The sequence below is a fragment of the Palaemon carinicauda genome, chromosome 18, assembly GCF_036898095.1.
Source record: "Palaemon carinicauda isolate YSFRI2023 chromosome 18, ASM3689809v2, whole genome shotgun sequence".
NCBI classification, from domain to species: Eukaryota; Metazoa; Arthropoda; class Malacostraca; order Decapoda; family Palaemonidae; genus Palaemon; species Palaemon carinicauda.
In genome coordinates, this window is record NC_090742.1 from 107,870,560 (window position 1) to 107,890,408 (window position 19,849).

The 19,849-nt window shown below is 38.8% G+C and overlaps 1 protein-coding gene across 1 annotated transcript in view; it reads right to left on the minus strand.

Moving 5' to 3' along the window:
- The window catches only part of Top3beta (topoisomerase 3-beta), a 360,065-nt gene that overhangs the window by 54,769 nt on the left and 285,447 nt on the right, over positions 1–19,849 (minus strand). Inside the window, exons 8-9 of the mRNA XM_068391816.1 lie at positions 15,712–15,789; positions 8,872–9,081 (exon numbers count right to left, since the gene is read on the minus strand). Of these exons, the coding sequence (XP_068247917.1) occupies positions 8,872–9,081; positions 15,712–15,789 (288 nt within the window). The remainder of the gene's footprint in view (positions 1–8,871; positions 9,082–15,711; positions 15,790–19,849) is intronic.

The window sequence follows — 19,849 nt, forward strand, 5'->3', positions numbered from 1 at the left end:
CGCTATACAAGAGGGGGGTGTACTCACAAGCGCCACCTGTGGCCAGGTACTGCAGTACTTCTTGTTGACACCACCTCAATTTTTCCTCGGTCCACTGGTTCTATGGGGAGGAAGGGTGGGTCAATTAAATCATGATTATCGGGTAAGTATATTCAAAAATTTATTTTACTAATGAAAATAACATTTTTCAATATTAATCTTACCCGATAATCATGTAGCTGATTCACACCCAGGGAGGTGGGTGAAAACCAGTGTACATGTATATCAAGAAGCTAAGTATCCCGTATTTCATATTATCAGTTATTCAAAATAACAATGAAATTATAAGTACCTGGTAAGGAAGTCGAATTGAGCCATTACTCTGCCTTAAATAAGTTCGTCTTCCTTACTGAGCGCAGCGTTCCTCTTAGGAGGCTGAACAACTCTAAGGTGCTGAAGTATCAAGGGCTGCAACCCATACTAAAGGACCTCATCACAACCTTTAACCTCGGCGCTTCTCAAGAAAGAATTGACCACCCGCCAAATCAACAAGGATGTGGAAGGCTTCTTAGCCGACCATACAACCCATAAAAAGTATTCAAGAGAAAGGTTAAAAGGTTATGGGATTATGGGAATGTAGTGGCTGAGCCCCCGCCTACTACTGCATTCGTTGCTACGAATGGTCCCAGGGTGTAGCAGTACTCGTAAAGAGACTGGACATCTTTGAGATAGAATGATGCGAACACTGACTTGCTTCTCCAATAGGTTGCATCCATAACACTCTGCAGAGAACGGTTCTGTTTGAAGGCCACTGAAGTAGCCACAGCTCCCACTTCATGTGTCCTTACCTTCAGCAAAGCAAGGTCTTCTTCCTTCAGATGAGAATGTGCTTCCCTAATCAGAAGCCTGAATAGTAAGAAACTGAGTTCTTAGACCTTGGAAAAGAAGGTTTCTTGATAGCACACCATAAGGCTTCTGATTGTCCTCGTAAAGGTTAAGACCTTTTTAGATAGTACCTAAGAGCTCTAACTGGGCAAAGTACTCTCTCCAGTTCATTCCCCACCAAGTTGGATAGGCTTGGGATCTCGAACGACTTAGGCCAAGGACGTGAAGGAAGCTCGTTTAGCAAAAACCGAGCTGCAAGGAACATGTAGCCGTTTCAGATGTGAAAACAATGATCCTGCTGAAGGCGTGGATCTCACTTACTCTTTTAGCTGTTGTCAAGCCGACGAGGAAAAGAGTTTTTAATGTGAGGTCCTAAAAAGAGGCTGATTGGAGAGGTTCAAATCTTGATGACATAAGGAACCTTAGGACCACGTCTAGATTCCAGCCTGGAGTGGACAACCGACGTTCCTTTGAGGTCTCAAAAGACCTAGGGAGGTCCTGTAGATCTTTGTTGGTGGAAAGATCCAAGCCTCTGTGGCGGAAAACCGCTGCCAACATACTTCTGTAACCCTTGATCGTAGGAGCTGAAAGGGATCTTACTTTCCTTAGATGTAACAGGAAGTCAGCAATCTGGGTTACAGTGGTACTGGTTGAGGAAACTGCATTGGTCTTGTGCTACGGAAGACTTCCCCTTGAGACTGATAGATTCTGAGAGTGGATGTTCTCCTTGCTCTGGCAATCGCTCTGGCTGCCTCCTTCGAAAAGCCCCTAGCTCTTGAGAGTCTTTCGAAAGTCTGAAGGCAGTCAGACGAAGAGCGTGGAGGTTTGGGTGTACCTTCTTTACGTGAGGTTGACGTAGAAGGTTCACTCCTAGAGGAAGAGTCCTGGGAATGTCGACCAGCCATTGCAGTACCTCTATGAACCATTCTCTCGCGGGCCAGAGCGGAGCCAACCAACGTCAGCCGTGTCCCTTTGCGAGAGGAGAACTTCTGAAGTACCCTGTTGACAATCTTGAACGGCGGGAATGCATACAGGTCGAGATGGGACCAATCCAGCAGAACAGCATCCACGTGAACTGCTGCTGGGTCTGGAATCGGAGAACAATACAACAGGAGTCTCTAGGTTATCGAGGTAGCGAACAGATCTATGGTTGGCTGACCCCACAGGGCCCAAAGTCTGCTGCAAACATTCTTGTGAAGGGTCCACTCTGTGGGGATGACCTGACCCTTCCGGCTGAGGCGATCTGCCATGACATTCATACCGCCCTGAATGAACCTCGTTACCAGCGTGAGCTTTCGATCTTTTGACCAGATGAGGAGGTCCCTTGCGATCTAGAACAACTTCCACGAAAGAGTCCCTCCCTGCTTGAAGATGTAAGCCAGGGCTGTGGTGTTGTCAGAGTCCACCTCCACCACCTTGTTAAGCTGGAGGGACTTGAAGTTTATCAAGGCCAGAAGAACCGCCAACAACTCCTTGCAATTGATGTGAAGTGTCCTTTGCTCCTGATTCCATGTTCCCGAGCATTCCTGTCCGTCCAAAGTCGCACCCCAGCCCGTGTCTGATGCGTCCGAGAGGAGACGGCGGTCGGGTTTCTGAACAGCCAAAGGTAGACTTCCTTGAGAAGAAAGCTGTTCTTACACCACGCGAGAGAAGACCTCCTCTCTTCGGAAACAGGAACTGAGACCGTCTCTAGCGTCATGTCCTTTATCCAGTGAGCAGCTAGATGATACTGAAGGGGGGGGAGGTGGAGTCTCCCTAACACGATGAACAGGGCCAGCGATGAAAGTGTCCCTGTTAGACTCATCCACTACCTGACTGAGCATCGGTTCCTTCTCAGCATGCTCTGGATGCATTCTAGGGCTTGGAAGATCCTTGGGGCCGACGGAAAAGCCCGAAAAGCTCGACTCTGAAGATCCATACCCAGGTAGACAATGGTCTGGGATGGGACGAGCTGAGACTCCTCAAAATTGACCAGGAGGCCCAGTTCCTTGGTCAGATCCATAGTCCATCTGAGAATCTCCAGACAGCGACGACTTGTGGGAGCTCTTAAAAGCCAGTCGTCTGACGGAGCCGGACACAAGATCATGGTACTGCTGCACAGTCTGTGAACTGTCAACCATGGGGAAGCGAGGAAGTACAGTGACAACCCGAAGCTGTCTAGACTGTCTGGGTCGTACAGACAACTCCTTATCGGGTTGCTGAGGTTGCCGCACTGCGTCACAACAAATCACTTCTGCTGGTTGTTGAACGTCTTCCCAGTGACACACTGACTCCGTAAACAAAAAATCCTCTAACAAGGACTAAGCTTGGACTGCATGTCTTGCAACACAGCTCAAGGTCTATGGGAGCAGGTGTGGTAACAGACGGGGTTAGCGACTGAAAGTGGAACCATTACCTTCCCTGGAAGCATGTTATGCTTAAATAAAAGTCCATAGGAGGCTACGCAGCTAAAGGCTCCTCTCCAAATGACAGAGTCCTCAAGGGAATATCAGAAGGAGGGAGAAAAGCACTTTCCCATCTACAGGGACCATATCCGAGAAAAGCTAAGTTCTCTCAGTGAGGGTTTCACTGGTGCAAAAGCAGCAGACTAGAAGGCAACGTTATGAAACTGCTTGACAGTCTAGTGAGTTGGCAACAACCAAAGATGTGTGACTGAGAAGCATGCGGTAAGGTATGCAGAGCATGCTGTATGCAGAGCATGCTGTATGTAGAGCATGCTGTAAGGTAAGCAGAGCATGTTGCATGGCGTGTAACATTTCTCAGAAATTCCATGACCAGTGCTAGATTGAGTAATATCGCATTACTGTCCATTGAAAGTGCACGTGTCGAGGGAATTGATTTAGACTGTTTTGTTGATGAATTTGATAGCCGGCATGAGTATCGTAGAATTAAGCTGCACTAAATATACGTACTATAATCTACTTCACCTCAGGAAAGGGAAACTCGCCCTGTTGGCAACACTGCATTACTTCATGCATGCTTGCATGGGGTTTTAATATCAACATAATATTTACATTACATTCATAACTCATGATTCATTTTGTTTTGAAGATATTTTTGCCATATTTTGCGATTTTGTTAAAAATATATTGCAAGGAATACATATATATTTTTTTATAAGTAATACGAATAACCTCCATTATCATAATGTTTGTGTAGGCATACATGTATATGATTACAAATGCAAGTTATGAAAGTAATGAGGTGTTATTATTGTCATTTGTTATTTCAAAGTTGAATGGGAAGAGGCTCAAGTTGAGGAGAAAGTGGCAGATGCATGCGTTGAGGTGGCTGACTCATAGCATGAGGTTCCTGCCTCAAGAGTTGCGCTTGCCTCAAGGGTTGAGGTGGCTGCGCAGAGAGAGGCTCTTGACTCACGAGTTGAGGTTCTTGAGGTGTGAGCTGCGAGAGTTGAGGTAGCGGCTGCGCAGAACGCAGTTCCTGTCTCACGAGTTGAGGTTCCTGAGGAGCTAGCCTCAAGAGTTGAGGCTCTCGCCTTGAGGAAAGTTGAGGTAGCAGCTGCGAGAGCTGAGGTGGCTGCCTCAAGGATGGTAGAGGTTGTCGTACCTCAAAAGGTTGTTGCCTCGAAGATGGTCTAACTGCAAGAACATCTTGCCTCAAGGCATAAGACTCCTGCTCCCATTGTTGAGGTTGCCTTAAGGAAGGTTGAGGTTGCTGCACAACGCTGGTAACTGGCAACTCCGAACGCGGTAGGGTAGCTTGAGGAACCTCAACTTCGTACGCCTGGCAGACTGGACTGCGGTGAGGCGGAGCGCTCGCAGGAGGAGGTGTAACCTTCTCAGCCTGAAACTCACGCATAAGACCGCAAGCTGCGACTGCATGGACTGCAGCAAAGTCATCTTGGGATCAACAGACGAAAAGGTCTGTTGAGGCAAAGCCTTAACAGAAGATGAGGTCTGTTGAGGCATCGCCTTACCTCTCTACTTCGTACGCCTGGTAGGAGGTGTGCAGTCACCTGATGACTGCGGAGAGTCAGAGCTAACCCAATGACTGCATCCGGGTTGTTGAACTCTAGAGGTCTGGACTTTACGTTTAAGAGGTCTTGAGACCTGAGTCCAGCGTTTTCTCCCCGAAATTTCTTCTGCAGACGAGCAAAATAAGGGCTCAATCGTCTGCGGGTGGGAGTGACGGTCTCTGTAAGACACGCCCGCAACCACCGAGGATACTTCTGTGCGCCGATCAAGGCCTGCCGAACCCTTTTGCCCTTCGACATTGCTTCTCCCCTGGGCTTGGGAGCTTGCAAGGAGTCCCGGACTGGGAGGACGACTGGCACGCACAGAAGTACCCTCACGCACAACACTGACACACTTTGCGCTAATCACTTATCACTTTTGATTTTCTGTTTGCACTTATTTCACTGAACTCGAAACTTTAAGTGGTTTGTACCTGAAACACGCAATTCTATCCTTCCTTAAAAGTTAGTAATTGCGAAAACAGAATTACAATGTAACAGAAAAATCTAATGAAAGATAAATAATTCAGTGGCTGGAAAGAGACTAAACACTAGATCAAATAAACTACGTTTAAAATCTCTCACCGCATAAAGCTTGAGAACAAGAATAAAACTCTAGAAACGTTTACCTTCTTCCCCTAAAGAGACTAGGGAGAAGAGCAAAAACGATAACAACGTTACTCGCTTGAACGAAACGTTTATCCAGCTCTCTCTCCCTCCGTCTCTATCTCTCTCTCTCTCTCTCTCTTGACTTAGAACCTGAGAGAAGAGCCCAATCATATATATCGTTAAAACATATTATTGTTAAAGGGAAAAAAGTGAAATATTTCCCAAATAAAAAGTTCCTTTATTAGAATTAAAACCATAAAGCAAAGAAAGAATGAACAAAACGCTAGAAACGGTTACTCTTACTGCAACGTGACACCGTGAAAATTCTCTCTCTATCGTAACGATAGAGCGCAAGTTGAACGTTCTGAACGTCAACAACTGCAGAGACAAAACAAAACGTTAGTTCAACTTTGAAAACAGTACGAGACTATCAAAGAAATTCTTTCAAAAACATTAAAATAGCATAATATGTAAACAGGTAAAACCGAAATGACGGGCTCAATGTTAATTAACTTCGGTACCAAGAAAAGACCGCCTACTATTAGGAAAGGTCGAATATAAACAAATATAAAAATTAATTTTAATAAGTTTATAATAAAAGGAAGTTAATCGAAGATACCTAGAAAAGGCGGAGAGAAATAAAATAAAGCTATAACTTTTGTTAAGCAAAATTAAGAAAGAGAGTCTATACTCTCTTAGACACCAACACTTCCGTCTAAGGGAAGGGTCGGCCATTAAAAAGTGAAAGAGAGTTCATACTCTCTTCGTCACCATAATTAATCAAATTAATTCCAAAAGCTAGCTAAGCTAATGATAAAACTTCCTGAAGTTATCTAAGCTAATAGAAAAGTTTCCAGTATAGCGAAAGCTGAAATCTTAGAGCAATACTTCACCAAAAACCGTGAACAATACTCCAAAATTATAAGCGTATCCATGAACGTCTTGCCGGAAGCACGACAGAGGAAAAATTGAGGTGGTGTCAACAAGAAGTACTGCAGTACCTGGCCACAGGTGGCGCTTGTGAGTACACCCCCCTCTTGTATAGCGATCGCTGGCGTATCCCTTCCGTAGAATTCTGTCGGGCAACGGAGTTGACAGCTACATGATTATCGGGTAAGATTAATATTGAAAATAAGCAATTCTACAATCATCATCGAACCATGGTTTGTCATTCACTCAGTACCTTAGTATATGAGAAGGGATATGCCTATCAATTATGTTGACAAGATTCTCATTCAGGGGGCAACAGGATCAACACTACTATATAACTGTGACCAATTCAATCCCAAAAGATCACTCAAAACCCCATTCCACTTCGCTTGAGATTTAATATAAATCTTACATGTGTATGATACATCAGGGAGAGGCTGCTCAGTTTTCACTAGTAATGAAATCAAGGCATTATCAGATGTCCCGACTGCACAACCAACTTTACATGTTATAACGCCAGAAAAATCAGTGGATATGAGGTCTAAGCAATTAACAGGCCTGTGAGTAACTTCACCTATGATTTTCTCACAGCCCGATACAGAGGCAAAGTTTAAAGCTCTTAAGCCATGGCCATCGGTAGGAGAAACAGAATTTAACCACTCCCTATGGTAAGAATTGAAATCACCAACAAAGACAAAAGAGGCCTTTCTATCATCTTCCTGTATCTTAGCCATAATGGTAAGAATACAATTGAAGATAGAATCATCCATGTCTGGATTCCAGTAGATCAAACACAAATAAAATTTGTTTTGCCTGCCACAAATCTCATGGCATCCACATTCATAGCAGGACTTATAAGCAGGGTATACTCAGTCTTAATATACACTGCCATTCTCCTGGCCGTAGGAATGGCATCCCATTTCAAAATTATAGGCTTCTTAAAACCAGTCATAAGGAGCTCAGATGAGTGTCTCATATTAGAAACTAAAGTTTCTGAGCATAAAAGAATATCATACTGTCTGGATGCAACTGTCAGGTCTTGAATATTTGCATGAAAACCATGAATATTGCAATAGAGTAGACGACACTGACGAAATCTAGGACGTACTGGTCCCGGATTTCGCTTAATGTCCCCAGACAGCATAAGAATTACCGGTAATGGTAATAAAAAAGATGGATCATACTTAAAAACTAAATTAACAAGAATGATCCCAAAAACAATATGTTGACTGGTGCAGAGCTAGGAGTCTGTCAATGACTAAGACATGCTTGATTATTGTTGAATTTTATGATGCCTTTTTATGATAAACTTTCTATTTTAGGAATTACATGATATAGATCCAAGCTTAATTCTAACCCTTACGCTACAATGACGTACGCTGAACGCCAAAACATGCCAGGTACAATAGTGTATGACATACTGGATATGTTATTTTACAAATATAAACCATATGGAAGTTGAAATAATTTGTTATCATACCAACATATGGTCGTAAATCATACATAAAGATATTCTACTAAAAAGTCTCCTTCCTTTGATTTTAGCTGTTCCTTTCATTCAGCCAACCAACAAAGAATTTGGAATTCTAGCATTTATTCCTAAATGTGTAGAGCTTATTTTAGTGGGGTTTTATATTGCCTTGCATAATCACACCACAATTTTTAGCCAATGGCAAAATTCCCTACGTGAGACATTACTCTCCCCTGACACCTCCCAGCTTAGAGACATAGCTCTCCTCACATCTCACCCTACCACCAACTGAGACACACACACACACACACACACACACACACTCACTCTCTCTCTCTCTCTCTCTCTCTCTCTCTCTCTCTCTCTCTCTCTCTCTCTCAGTGAATTTTTTCAGGATTTTGTGTTTTTCTTTCTATGTTGGCATTCCGGCCGGCCCCCTTAAAGAGGAGAGAGGAGACACATCTGATCTCTACCAGCCAAAAGAAAAAAAAGTGATGTAGTAATAATAATAATAAGAATAGGGAAGTGGGGAATATGGGGAAAGGAAGAGCACCCCTGGATACAATCCAGTTTATAGCTCAAAGGCAGGTACTCGGGATGGGAAAGATTAAGGATATAGGGAGAAAGTGAAGTACAGGAGAAGAATAAAAGAGAGGGGCAGACCCTCTTGCGATATTACGGAATTTGGTTTTTAGTTAGTGACGTAGTTCACCGATGTGTGAGTAGATATAGGTGGCTAGGTACCCCCAGCCAACCCCTTATCTTCCTCACTATTGTGGTAGGGTAGGGTTGCCACCTTGCATTAAAAGTCTTAATAACTAACCTTCCAGCTTCGCTGAAAAATAATCCATAACGAATCGTCTAAGGTTTGTTAGTGAAGGAACAACTTTATTTTCCAACATACATTTCAGAATCTTGACTATTTACTCAAATCTTCATTAGCATTCTACTCTTCTATGAAAAAAACTGATAAACTATTCACATATATATCAACATTCTAAAGAAAGAAGAAAAAAGTACCTACTTTTTGATAACCATGCACAAGAACAATGCCAAGGTTGGTGGGAACAAGCTTTCGCCCAGTTGTCACAGTTACATAGTTCCTCTGAGAAATATTGTTAATGTGAACTGGAATGGAGGCATCTGTCCCAATACCATGCTTTTCCATCAAACTGATTAATTCAGATTCTGTTAGATAATCTGGAGGGGACGTTTGTCTTTCAGCTAATTTTGACTGGAAATAAGAAAACCATGTACAAATTAATGCAATTTTCCTCACCAGTTTCTTTATTCTTTAACAAACATCAAATATTAGTAAAACAAACCTTAATCACCCTATATCTACTCAACAGTACAAATGACTTGCACCTAAAATTTGGGAACCAAAACCAAAAACAACCAAGGAAAAAATTTTAAGACAACCTTAATACTTCACACCATGGTTACAGGAATTATAGGCTACTGTACTAAAATCTACTCTACTGTGAATATACCAATTTATTGAACTATTTCTAATATAGAAATAATAATTTTTATCAAATTATATCTAAACCAAAATTATAAATTTCGGAAAATAATTCAGTGAAAAAATTAATTTAGTAAAAATCTAATCTTTACAGATAATAGCTTTAAAAATAAATTATATATTGAATTTGAATTATTCCACTTATGTTCAGTTCTTAATTGCCTAATCGAATAAAATTGCAACTTTGATTGTTGAAAACAATAAAGCCAATTCAAAAGACTATCAGAAAAAAAAACTTTATCTCTGTGCAATATTATATGGGAATCCTTAAAAATTAAATTTTGAGATAATAGCAGTCTCAAAGCACCATATATAATATATATACACACATATATATATATATATATATATATATATATATATATATATATATATATATATAAAAGGTGCTTTGACACTGCTATTATCTCAACATTTAATTCTCCAGGATTCCCATATCATATATATGTGTGTGTGTGTATATATATATATATATATATATATATATATATATATATATATATATATACACATACATATATATATATATATATATATATATATATATATATATACAGTATATATATATACATTTATATATATGTATGTGTATATATATAATCACACACACACACATATATATATATATATATATATATATATATATATATATATATATATATATATATATAGGTAGTAGGTTGGCCTGGGCACCAGCCGGCCATTGAGATACTACCGCTAGAGTTATGGGGTCCTTTGACTGGCCAGACAGTAATACATAACATCCTTCTCTCTGGTTACGGTTCTTTCCCTTTGCCTATACAGACACCGAATAGTCTGGCCTATTCTTCACAGATTCTCCTCTGTCCTCAAACACCTGACAACACTGAGATTGCCAAACAATTCTTCTTCACCCAAGGGGTTAACTACTACACTGTAATTGTTCAGCGGCTACTTTCCTCTTGGTAAGGATAGAAGAGACTCTTTAGCTATGGTAAGCAGCGCTTCTAGGAGAAGGACACTCCAAAATCAAACCATTGTTCTCTATTCTTGGGTAGTGCCTTAGCCTCTGTACCATGGTCTTACACTGCCTTGGGTTAGAGTTCTCTTGCTTGAGGGTACACTCGGGCACACTTTTCTATCTAGTTTCTCTTCCTCTTGTTTTGTTAAAGTTTTTATATTTTAAATAGGAAATATTTATTTCAATATTGTTACTATTCTTAAGATATTTTATTTTTCCTTATTTTCTATTTTCCCTGTTGGGGCCCTGGGCTTATATCATCCTGCTTTTCCAACTAGGGTTGTAGCTTAGCATTTAATAATAATAATAATAATAATAATGAGTGTTCCTCACAATATTCATATTTATACAGTTGCGAATATTTTTTTTTCCCTTTTTAATTGTAAAGAAAAATAGATCTATGAGTTGTAGTAGCAAATGAACATGGCTATCTCACCCAAAAATTAATTTTCCTATGTCAAAATCCATTATATGGTAAATAAATACAAATATCTAAGAACTATTTACTACTTATGATGACCTTTGCCAACAAAATGCTAATCTACAGTTATCTGAATTTAGTCCGGTATATCTGTAGTAAGTGTCCATTGCTGTAAGGTTTCTCCAGTAGTTGCTGAAAAGGGAGACTCTCTGATGAAGTAAGAATTCCCAAGCCTTGGTTCCTAACCTCGAGAGGTCTTCAAACTATTTCAGGACGCTCTGAGGATGCTGATTTTCTGTCAAGAAGCGTGATACTGTCCCCGATCTGTGGTCCAGTTAGGAACATGCCTGAATAGCACACATAGTTGCTACCTCCATATTCTGCATTTTAGGCCACCAGAAAATGGAGGGGAGGCTAAGTAATTTGATTTATCGCTAGGTACATTGAGTACCAGGTTAGCCAGAGTGGACATAACATTTCCCCTGACACCTGCCTGTTTTCAGTAAGTTCACCGGGATTGAATAAGTCTAGCGTGTCTTGAGTTTGATTACAGAGCGCCACAGTATACCTATGTCTCGGGGTTTCAGATTGAAGGAATAATGTGTCCATAATGTACAGCTTATCAGTGATTTGAATGCAAGAGGGCTCATTTAGGCTGGCCAAGCGACGGATTATCCTCATGATCTTGATGAAAAGAGATGCTCACGAACCAGATATAGGGACCTCAAGGGGGCTCAACTGAGCTGGAGAACGTGCGTGCAGCAAGGTTTTCTGGAGAGTCATTGATATGATATCCTGATCATGAATGACTTCCCTTTAGAGATAACTGATGGTTCTACCTTGATAAACTCGTTAGGAAAATTAGTGTTCCTTTGAACGTCCTTCCTCTCTGTAAAAACATCTAATCAATAGAGAACAGAAGAGGCGAAGAAATAACTGGGAGGAGTCATGCTTACTTCTAGTATATGAGTTTCTACCTGTAGCACTTTGCGAGAGAATGACATGGAGTTCTCTTCCCAAACTCAATCTGTGAATGGAAAAGGATTTCTCTGAAGCAGGCCATCTAGGACTATGTTTATGGCTTCTAATTGTTTCAGATGGGGGTGTCACTCCAGGAAAAAGGGAGGAAACAATTGTGGCGCCCTTTAGAGCCTGAAAAGAAGGTTCCCATAAAAAAATAGTTCATGCTGTTCCGATGAAACTTACAAAATTCGAATCTATACAAACATTAGACCAAGTACTTGTGTGAGTACGTTCTGGTAAGGTGACAGGTTTTTCATTCATATAACCAAAACTTGTTGAGCTTTGTAAGCTGAAGCTACCTGTTATTGAGTCAAAGTTGGCAATGAAACACGACCATGAGGGGTTCCCTTCATATACGTGCATTATCAGAGGACATAGGATGATAGCTCTCCCGCAGAGGAATAGCTTTACACATTGAAATGGCAGCATGTTCAGGGATGTCATCATGTGTGGCCACAACGGTGGGTTTAGTGACATCATGTGTGGGCACAGCAGTGCATTCAGTAACATCATCACGCATGGGCACAGTGGTGCATACAGACTTGTTTGCCTGAGAAAATGTCCAGGCTGAATCAGGTATGGACATGTGCACATCGACTTAGGACCGAGATAGGGACTAAGAGACACGTCATACTCGATCTGGACGTATGTCGAACTTAAAAAGTGAAGTTTCCATACATTTATTATGCTGTGTCACAATACTGTAATCATCTAAGTCATATTTTATCAATATCTTCATCTATATTACTATTTCATTTTCTTGGTTCATAGGATATCATATGCCTTATTAATGCCTTTTTGTATTCTTTTTTTCCAATTTCAGAATAATTTTAACAATCAACAATTACTGGCTATTTTGTTTACCTTTAATTGTGATCAGCTAATCTCAAGTTCCCGCTACTGTATCGAGAAAATGCGCACATACGAGTAACAAAGCATATCATTTATATAATTTCTTATTCAAAATATCTTCAAGATGAATATTACATCAGAACCAATATGTTATAAGATATCATAGTTTTACTACACTTTGTTTATAGCCATTATTATTAGTTATCATACGAATATGTTCTCTCTCTCTTTGTGTGTGTGTGTGTGTGTGTGTGTGTATGTGTGTGTGAGGGTAGTTCATTTTTAAAGCTTCATACAGTATTTAATTTTTAGTTCATTATCAGGTCATATTTCTTTTGACATTATTGTGTATAATTGTGATTTATTAAAGCATGTTTGTATTCTATTTTTCAATTTTGGGAGCATTTCAATAATCAACAATTACTTGTGTTTTACCTTTGGTAGTCATCAGCTGATCTCAAGGTCAAACTGCTGATTGCGATTATGAGTACATACGAAAAACAAGGAGTATTGTTTTTATAATTTCTTAACTTATTCAAAATATCCTCATAATGAATATCACATTTTTCATACAGTTTGTTTATAGTCATTATTATTAGTTATACGAATACGTTCTCTCTATATATGCGGGATTTCTTTAGACATTATTAGATATACTTGGTATCGTTACGTGATTTTTCAATAATGGGAACAATAGTACAGTACTGTATTACTATTGACTACCAGGCAGTTTGCCTGGAAGATGACAAAATAGGATCAGAGCAACTTGTTCTGACCAAAGGTGCAGTTGTGAACACAGCCGAAGCAGTCCTACCAGCCTCAATACACTAATGGAGTAATAACAGTCTCAATTCTAGAGGTCTAGGTACAGGAACGGGGGACTTTCGACGCCTTGATGAGAGATTTTTCCAAATGTGAAAAGTCACTCACGAATAAAATCAACCATGTAAGGCTCACGGCTCAATACACTAGTGGGAGATGAGGGAGATCTATGAATTTTCGAATAATCAAGGACCAAGAATACTGGGACTGGATCCGGCTCAGCGAGCCCAGTGGCCGTACCTGAGGGATCTGTCCCAAGCATCGAGTCAGGATCCCTAGTTACAAGACCAATGTTAGATGATAATTATGATCATCAATAAGTTATCATTATGGCCGTCATCCTCCGTAGCTGGAGCCTTAGAAGGTACAAGATACAAAGGAACAGGAAGGGGGATATCTTTCAATGCACAACAAAACTTACACTTCCTAGTATTACTGGAAGACGAGAAAGGAGAACAATCTTAGCTCGTTACTTGCAACCAGGACTCTCTCTAGCTGAGAGGACAGCCACTCCCTATAAACCCCATATGGTGATTCCACAGAATATCTTTTGCCACAGCATTAGCCATTGTTGAGCACAAGCATAGCACAAATAATGATAAGCACACTTAGTAACAATGAAAAGGAAAAGACATAAAGCACTAAGCTCTATAAGTGAAAATCAAGAGAGGATCAAGTCAAGATCGTAGAGAAAAGAGGGGAGACGTCTTTTCTTAACAGTGACCAGAAAATGAGTGAAGCCTATCAGCAGCCGCAAATGGCACCCAGCAGTGAGGTTACTATGTCTACCAACCATGCAACAGAGCCCACTTTCTTTTATTACAGTAAAGTCATAGAAAATGGAACTAGATGTGTAACCCTTTAAAATGACTGAGAAGTTTGTATCTACGAAGGGATAAATATGGGTATGTTACATCTCCATGACTTTTAGATATCTTTTTAGATGGAATGACTCACGGCTGGGAAAAGGAAATCAAATACTTGGATGGAATGACTCAGAGTTGGGGAAAGGAAATCAAATACAAGTATAAAATTACGCTCGTGAGAAAAACTGTATGATATACAGAAAAAGTTTAATAGTTTGCAAGAGGAGAAAGTTAAGAATGAATGTTAACAAGAGTAAGGATAAGGGTGAGGGTTACTTAACAGAATGATAAATAAATGAATCTTGATACAGACAGTGGAAGAAATGAAATGGCTGATTCTCATATAATGAGTGATGGTAGGAAGAAAGAAAATTTGTAATATAATAGGTAAAGCAATAGAGGTAGAAGGATGTGTCAAAGATTGGAAACTTGGATTAACTACAGTATGAAAGACAAGGCAAGAACATATGATGGAATTGTTAAACAATTCTCCTATAATGAAATGAAATTTTGATGCTAAATGTATATGAAAGGAAAAAAGATTGAAGCTAAGAAGAGTTGCTTATGTAGTACAGTATAAAAGACATATTTAAAGGCTTTAAAGGCCATTCATGAATGGCAGGGAAAAGGCAAGGGACAGTGACATTGCCCTACTGAACAGGACAATGCCCTAGAGACTGACCATATGTATATATGATCTATGATCAGCACCTAAACCCCTCTCCACACAAGCTAGGACCAAGGAGGGCCAGGCAATGGTTGCTGATGACTCAGTAGATAGACCTATAGGCTCCCCCAAATCCCCAATGGATGGTCAGATTGCAGCGACCAAAGAAACCAACAAGTTTGAGCGGGAGTCGAACCCCAAGCTGGCGTTCACCAGTCAGGGACGTTACCACATCGGCCACCACAACAAGCAAGATATGTTTGGATTTAAAGAACTTATAAAACAGTATGCTATAAAATAGTTGTGGATAAATGAAAGCATTTTGTGATATTTTGGTGAAATGGAAATGGAGAATGATAGCATGATGAAAAAAGTGCATAATTTGAATGCACTGAGAGGGAAGAGGAGACTAAAAATCTACTGTACTGGAAAGACAGAGCAGCATACTGGAGAAGAAAGGCCTAAGAATGGTAGAGATGAATTGCACAATGATAAATAGCTTTCCTGTGTAGACTTCCTGTTCAGGGCGGTTCCTCAGCAAGCAGTTAAAATATAAATGTTTTACCTTTTGACCAACTAACTATTAAGAAATACGACCTTCGGATGAAAGAAATTGAAGCAATATGATTTCCCATACAGCAATGCATGGACAATTTTATGTCAGGTAGAGTCATAAACTATACATTACCTCCATAATAGTCATCTCGTCACCACCTTTCACATCAGGAAGGCTCTCATCATCTTGCAGGGCAAGCCAGTCCATAATCTGCAAATATATTAAAAATATATGATTAATCATAGACAAAATCTATTTAAGAAAACAGACCTAATGTGGTAAACTGAAGCACTTACAAATTTTGTGGAGCACAAAGAACCGAGGGTCTGCATTTCAGGCAGAATATGATATGATATGAAGCTTCCTGGGAGCCTAGACACTATTATTATTATTATTACTATTATTATTATTATTATTACCATTATTATTATTATCATAATTACTTTATTATTACCAGGCAGTATGTGATATGATATGAAGCTTCCTGGGAGCCTAGACACTACTATTATTACTGTGAACGTATTTTTGTTCGTGAGTACCAATTTTCGTTGTTTTATGAAAAAAATGTTGGTTCGTAGATTCATAAATTCGTGAATTTCCGATTTGAAACTTTCATATTTTTGGTTATTAGTTAAACCCTAATTATGAAAAAGTGTTCATTTGCAAAGCATTGCTTTTATTCATTTATTAAAAAGTTTAATAATTAACACTAATTAAGAGATTACTTATCACTACAAATGGTTATAATGTCGCGGCAGAAAAAGAAAATCACAGAACTACCCAAGTTCTTCGAATATAGCATCCCAAGCTAAAAAATTACTCAAAATCTTTTGTTGTTACTCAGTGGTAATTGACAGCCTTTAAAGAGAGACGAGATAGTTAGTAGGCATATCACTTTCAAACATGTCGTTAACGCAGTGGTTGAAAACTGGCTCTGTCAAGACCAAAGAACCTACTACACCAGGCCTACCAAACCCAGCAGACTGTTGAAAACATCTCTTGCTTTATGCATATTAGTAGCTAATACTATTTTTGTTATGAAACGCATTCTTATTTATTGATGAAAATATTAAAATAAATATGAAATAAAAAACAGTGATTTTAATTTAATTTTTATTCAGAAAATATATGAAAAAATTCAATATATAGAAAAAAAGATAAAAAAAAAAACTATAGTAATCTCTGAAAATGACTAAACCTACAAAAGACAAAAAATAATTATTATAGTGCTCATCAAAGTAAAACAAATTCACAATAACAAATAAAAATAATTAGTAATCCACAATGGTTTAGAAAATGTAGGTCACCTACACAAATCGAACATGTCAAAGTTCAATACCAAAATCTGACAGTATATAAAAATTTTCGATGGATTTGTAAATTCCTGGATTCGCCCACCCACGAAGACCACGAAAATTGGTACACCACGAACAAAAATACGTTCACAGTATTATTATTATTACCATTATTATTATCATTATCATAATTGCTATTCTTATTACCAGCTAAGCTACAACCCTAGTTGGAAAAGCATGATTCTATAAGACTAGGGGGTCCAACAGGGAAGAATAGCCCTGTGAGGAAAGGAAACAAGGAAATGAATAAACTAGAAAAGAAGTTATAACAATCAAAATAAAATACTCTAAGATCATTAACAACATTAAATTAGATCTATCATATATAAATTAATCAAGAGGAAGAGACACAACATAGAAAAAGCATGCCCAAGTGTACCCTTAAGCAAGAGAACTCTAACAAAAGACAGTGGAAGACCATGGTACAGAGGTTATGGCACTACCCAAGACTAGAGAACAATGGTTTGATTTTGGAGTGTCCTTCTCCTAGAAGAACTGCTTACCATAGCTAAAGTCTGTCTTCTACCCTTACCAGGAGAAAAGTAGCCACTGAACAATTACATTTTAGTAGTTAACCCCTTGAGTGAAGAAAAACTGTTTGGTAATATCAGTGTTGTCAGGTGTATAAGGACAGAGGAGAGTGTGTAAAGAATAGGTCAGACTATTTGGTATATGTGTAGGCAAAGAAAAAATGAGCTGTAACCAGAGAGAGGGATCCAGTGTAGTACTGACAGGCCAGTCAAAGAATCCTATAACTCTCTAGCTGTAGTATCTCAATGGGTGACTGGTGCCTTGGCCAACCTTCCACCCGTCTTCATTACAACCCCATTAATGATAAACTGCCTTTACTCCATGCTATGGATTTTAGTTGCACTACCTCATACCAATCACATTAAAGAAAACCTCATATGGTACCTCATCCACCTCTCCATTTTTACACCTGAATAGCGCAAAATTCATAGATCTTTCTTGTGACTTAAACCGGTGCCTCAATTTTCCATAATTTCTTTGATTTTTTACATACATTTTATTTTTGGCATTTTGGTATAATTATATTATCTATGCAATTCAGTACTTTCATGAGCTTAAAAACAAAGACTTAACTAGCTGTTTTTCAGAATACTGTGAGTATGCCCAAATTTTCTAAATGTCTTTTGTTAATGTGCGTACAGCGTAATTTTTTCAGTTTTGGTGATTTTTTCTCGTTGTTTTCTAGAAATGTTTTACTTGAGCTGAGAACTTTTTTGTAATAAGATGAAAATCCTTGCTAACTTAGTAGTTTTGTTTTAATTCATGTTTTCTCTTCACAGCAACATTTTCATTGGTTTGCTATTTACATATGTTTGCACAACTATTGATTGGCAAATGTTTCATGGATAGATAAAATAATATTGAAGGAATATATTTAAATAGAAGAACTTAAATCTTTTCCATGAGTTTCTACAGCAAGAAGGAAATCAACTACTGTTTTGTCAAAGATGTAGTCACCTTACTGTCGTCAACATTTTGGAGAAAAACTGAGCCTTGATGAAGATTGTCTGCAATGAGAAGGAAATCACCTAGTGTTTGATCAAAGATGTGATCCCCTTAATGTATAGTCTGTATTTTGGAGAGCAACCAAGGCTCAAGGAAATCCCTGTTTATGGAAAATGTTATCACAGGTCAACATGTGCTATGCTTTTGTTATGGTGCAATGTAAGGTCCAGATTCCATATGTTCTAGAAGCTTCTATGGCTTAACTGAAGTAGGTGGTTTTAAGAAAATCAATCAATATGCAGTTTTTAAAAACTTTCTCGTATGGAAATGATGATTTCCCATTGTAATTAGATCCTTTCCTGCTTATGGCGATAAATAGCCAACACTGCCAAAGGCCTGACCTTCCTTTTACATTATCACCGAATTCTTGAATGTGATGTCTTTGAGTCCCAAGTCATTGTGCTTATTTCACCTGAACTTCAGCCTCCCTTCTGCAACGTACTTAAGCCTAAAGCCTCCGTACCGGTATTATCTCAGCAGCTGCAGAAAACTCAACATTCCATTGAGCATTGGCCTACTTTCCAGACTGTTTCCCCTATCTACTAATATTTTGATTGATTTAATTTGTCACTTGGAGTTAAGCAGAAGCAATATTAATTTCCTTTGTAAATTAGTTCGTGAATAAATGTGTAGTGTAATTTGTGTTTCTTTTTACATTATTCCTCTATATCAATTACTGTTTTCAAATCCTTTTTGTTTAGAGATTTAAAGAGCCTGTTATGTTTCTAATACTGTAACAATTGGCAACCTTGCCAGGATTTTCGACACAGTAACCAACTGAAACATGGAAAATACAGAAAGAAGCATAATGTGTGTGATAACGAATGATTTGACAGTCAGGTAAGCTTCCTGGTCTACATGGCAATGCTCTTCACAAGTATGTTTCGAAGAAAGAAAGGGAAATTCATAAGGGAAATGAAAGAGAAGAAAGTGAAAGCAATAAGAAAATGAGAAAGAGTGAGGAGGAAATATTAACAACGTAAGCATGAGTTAGAAATCACTTGTTTAAAGCAAGTCTTTTATAACAAATGTCAAGTTGCAGACCAGGAAGTAAGGTAGCTGACAAGGTAGTAATCCATCATTGAACGATGCCACTGATTATCTAGATATGGACACAGTGTTGAAATTAGTGTCAAAATTTGATGAAGATGTAAAAAAAATATTTCATGTCTTTTGAAAAATTAATCATTATTATTACTTGCTAAGCTACAACCCTAGTTGGAAAAGCAGGATGCTATAGGCCCAGGGGCTCCAACAGGGAAAATAGCCCAGTGTGGAAAGGAAACAAGGAAAAATTAAATATTTTAAGAACAGTAATAGCATTAAAATAAAGACAAGAGGAAGATAAATAAGATAGAATAGTGTGCTCAAATGTACCC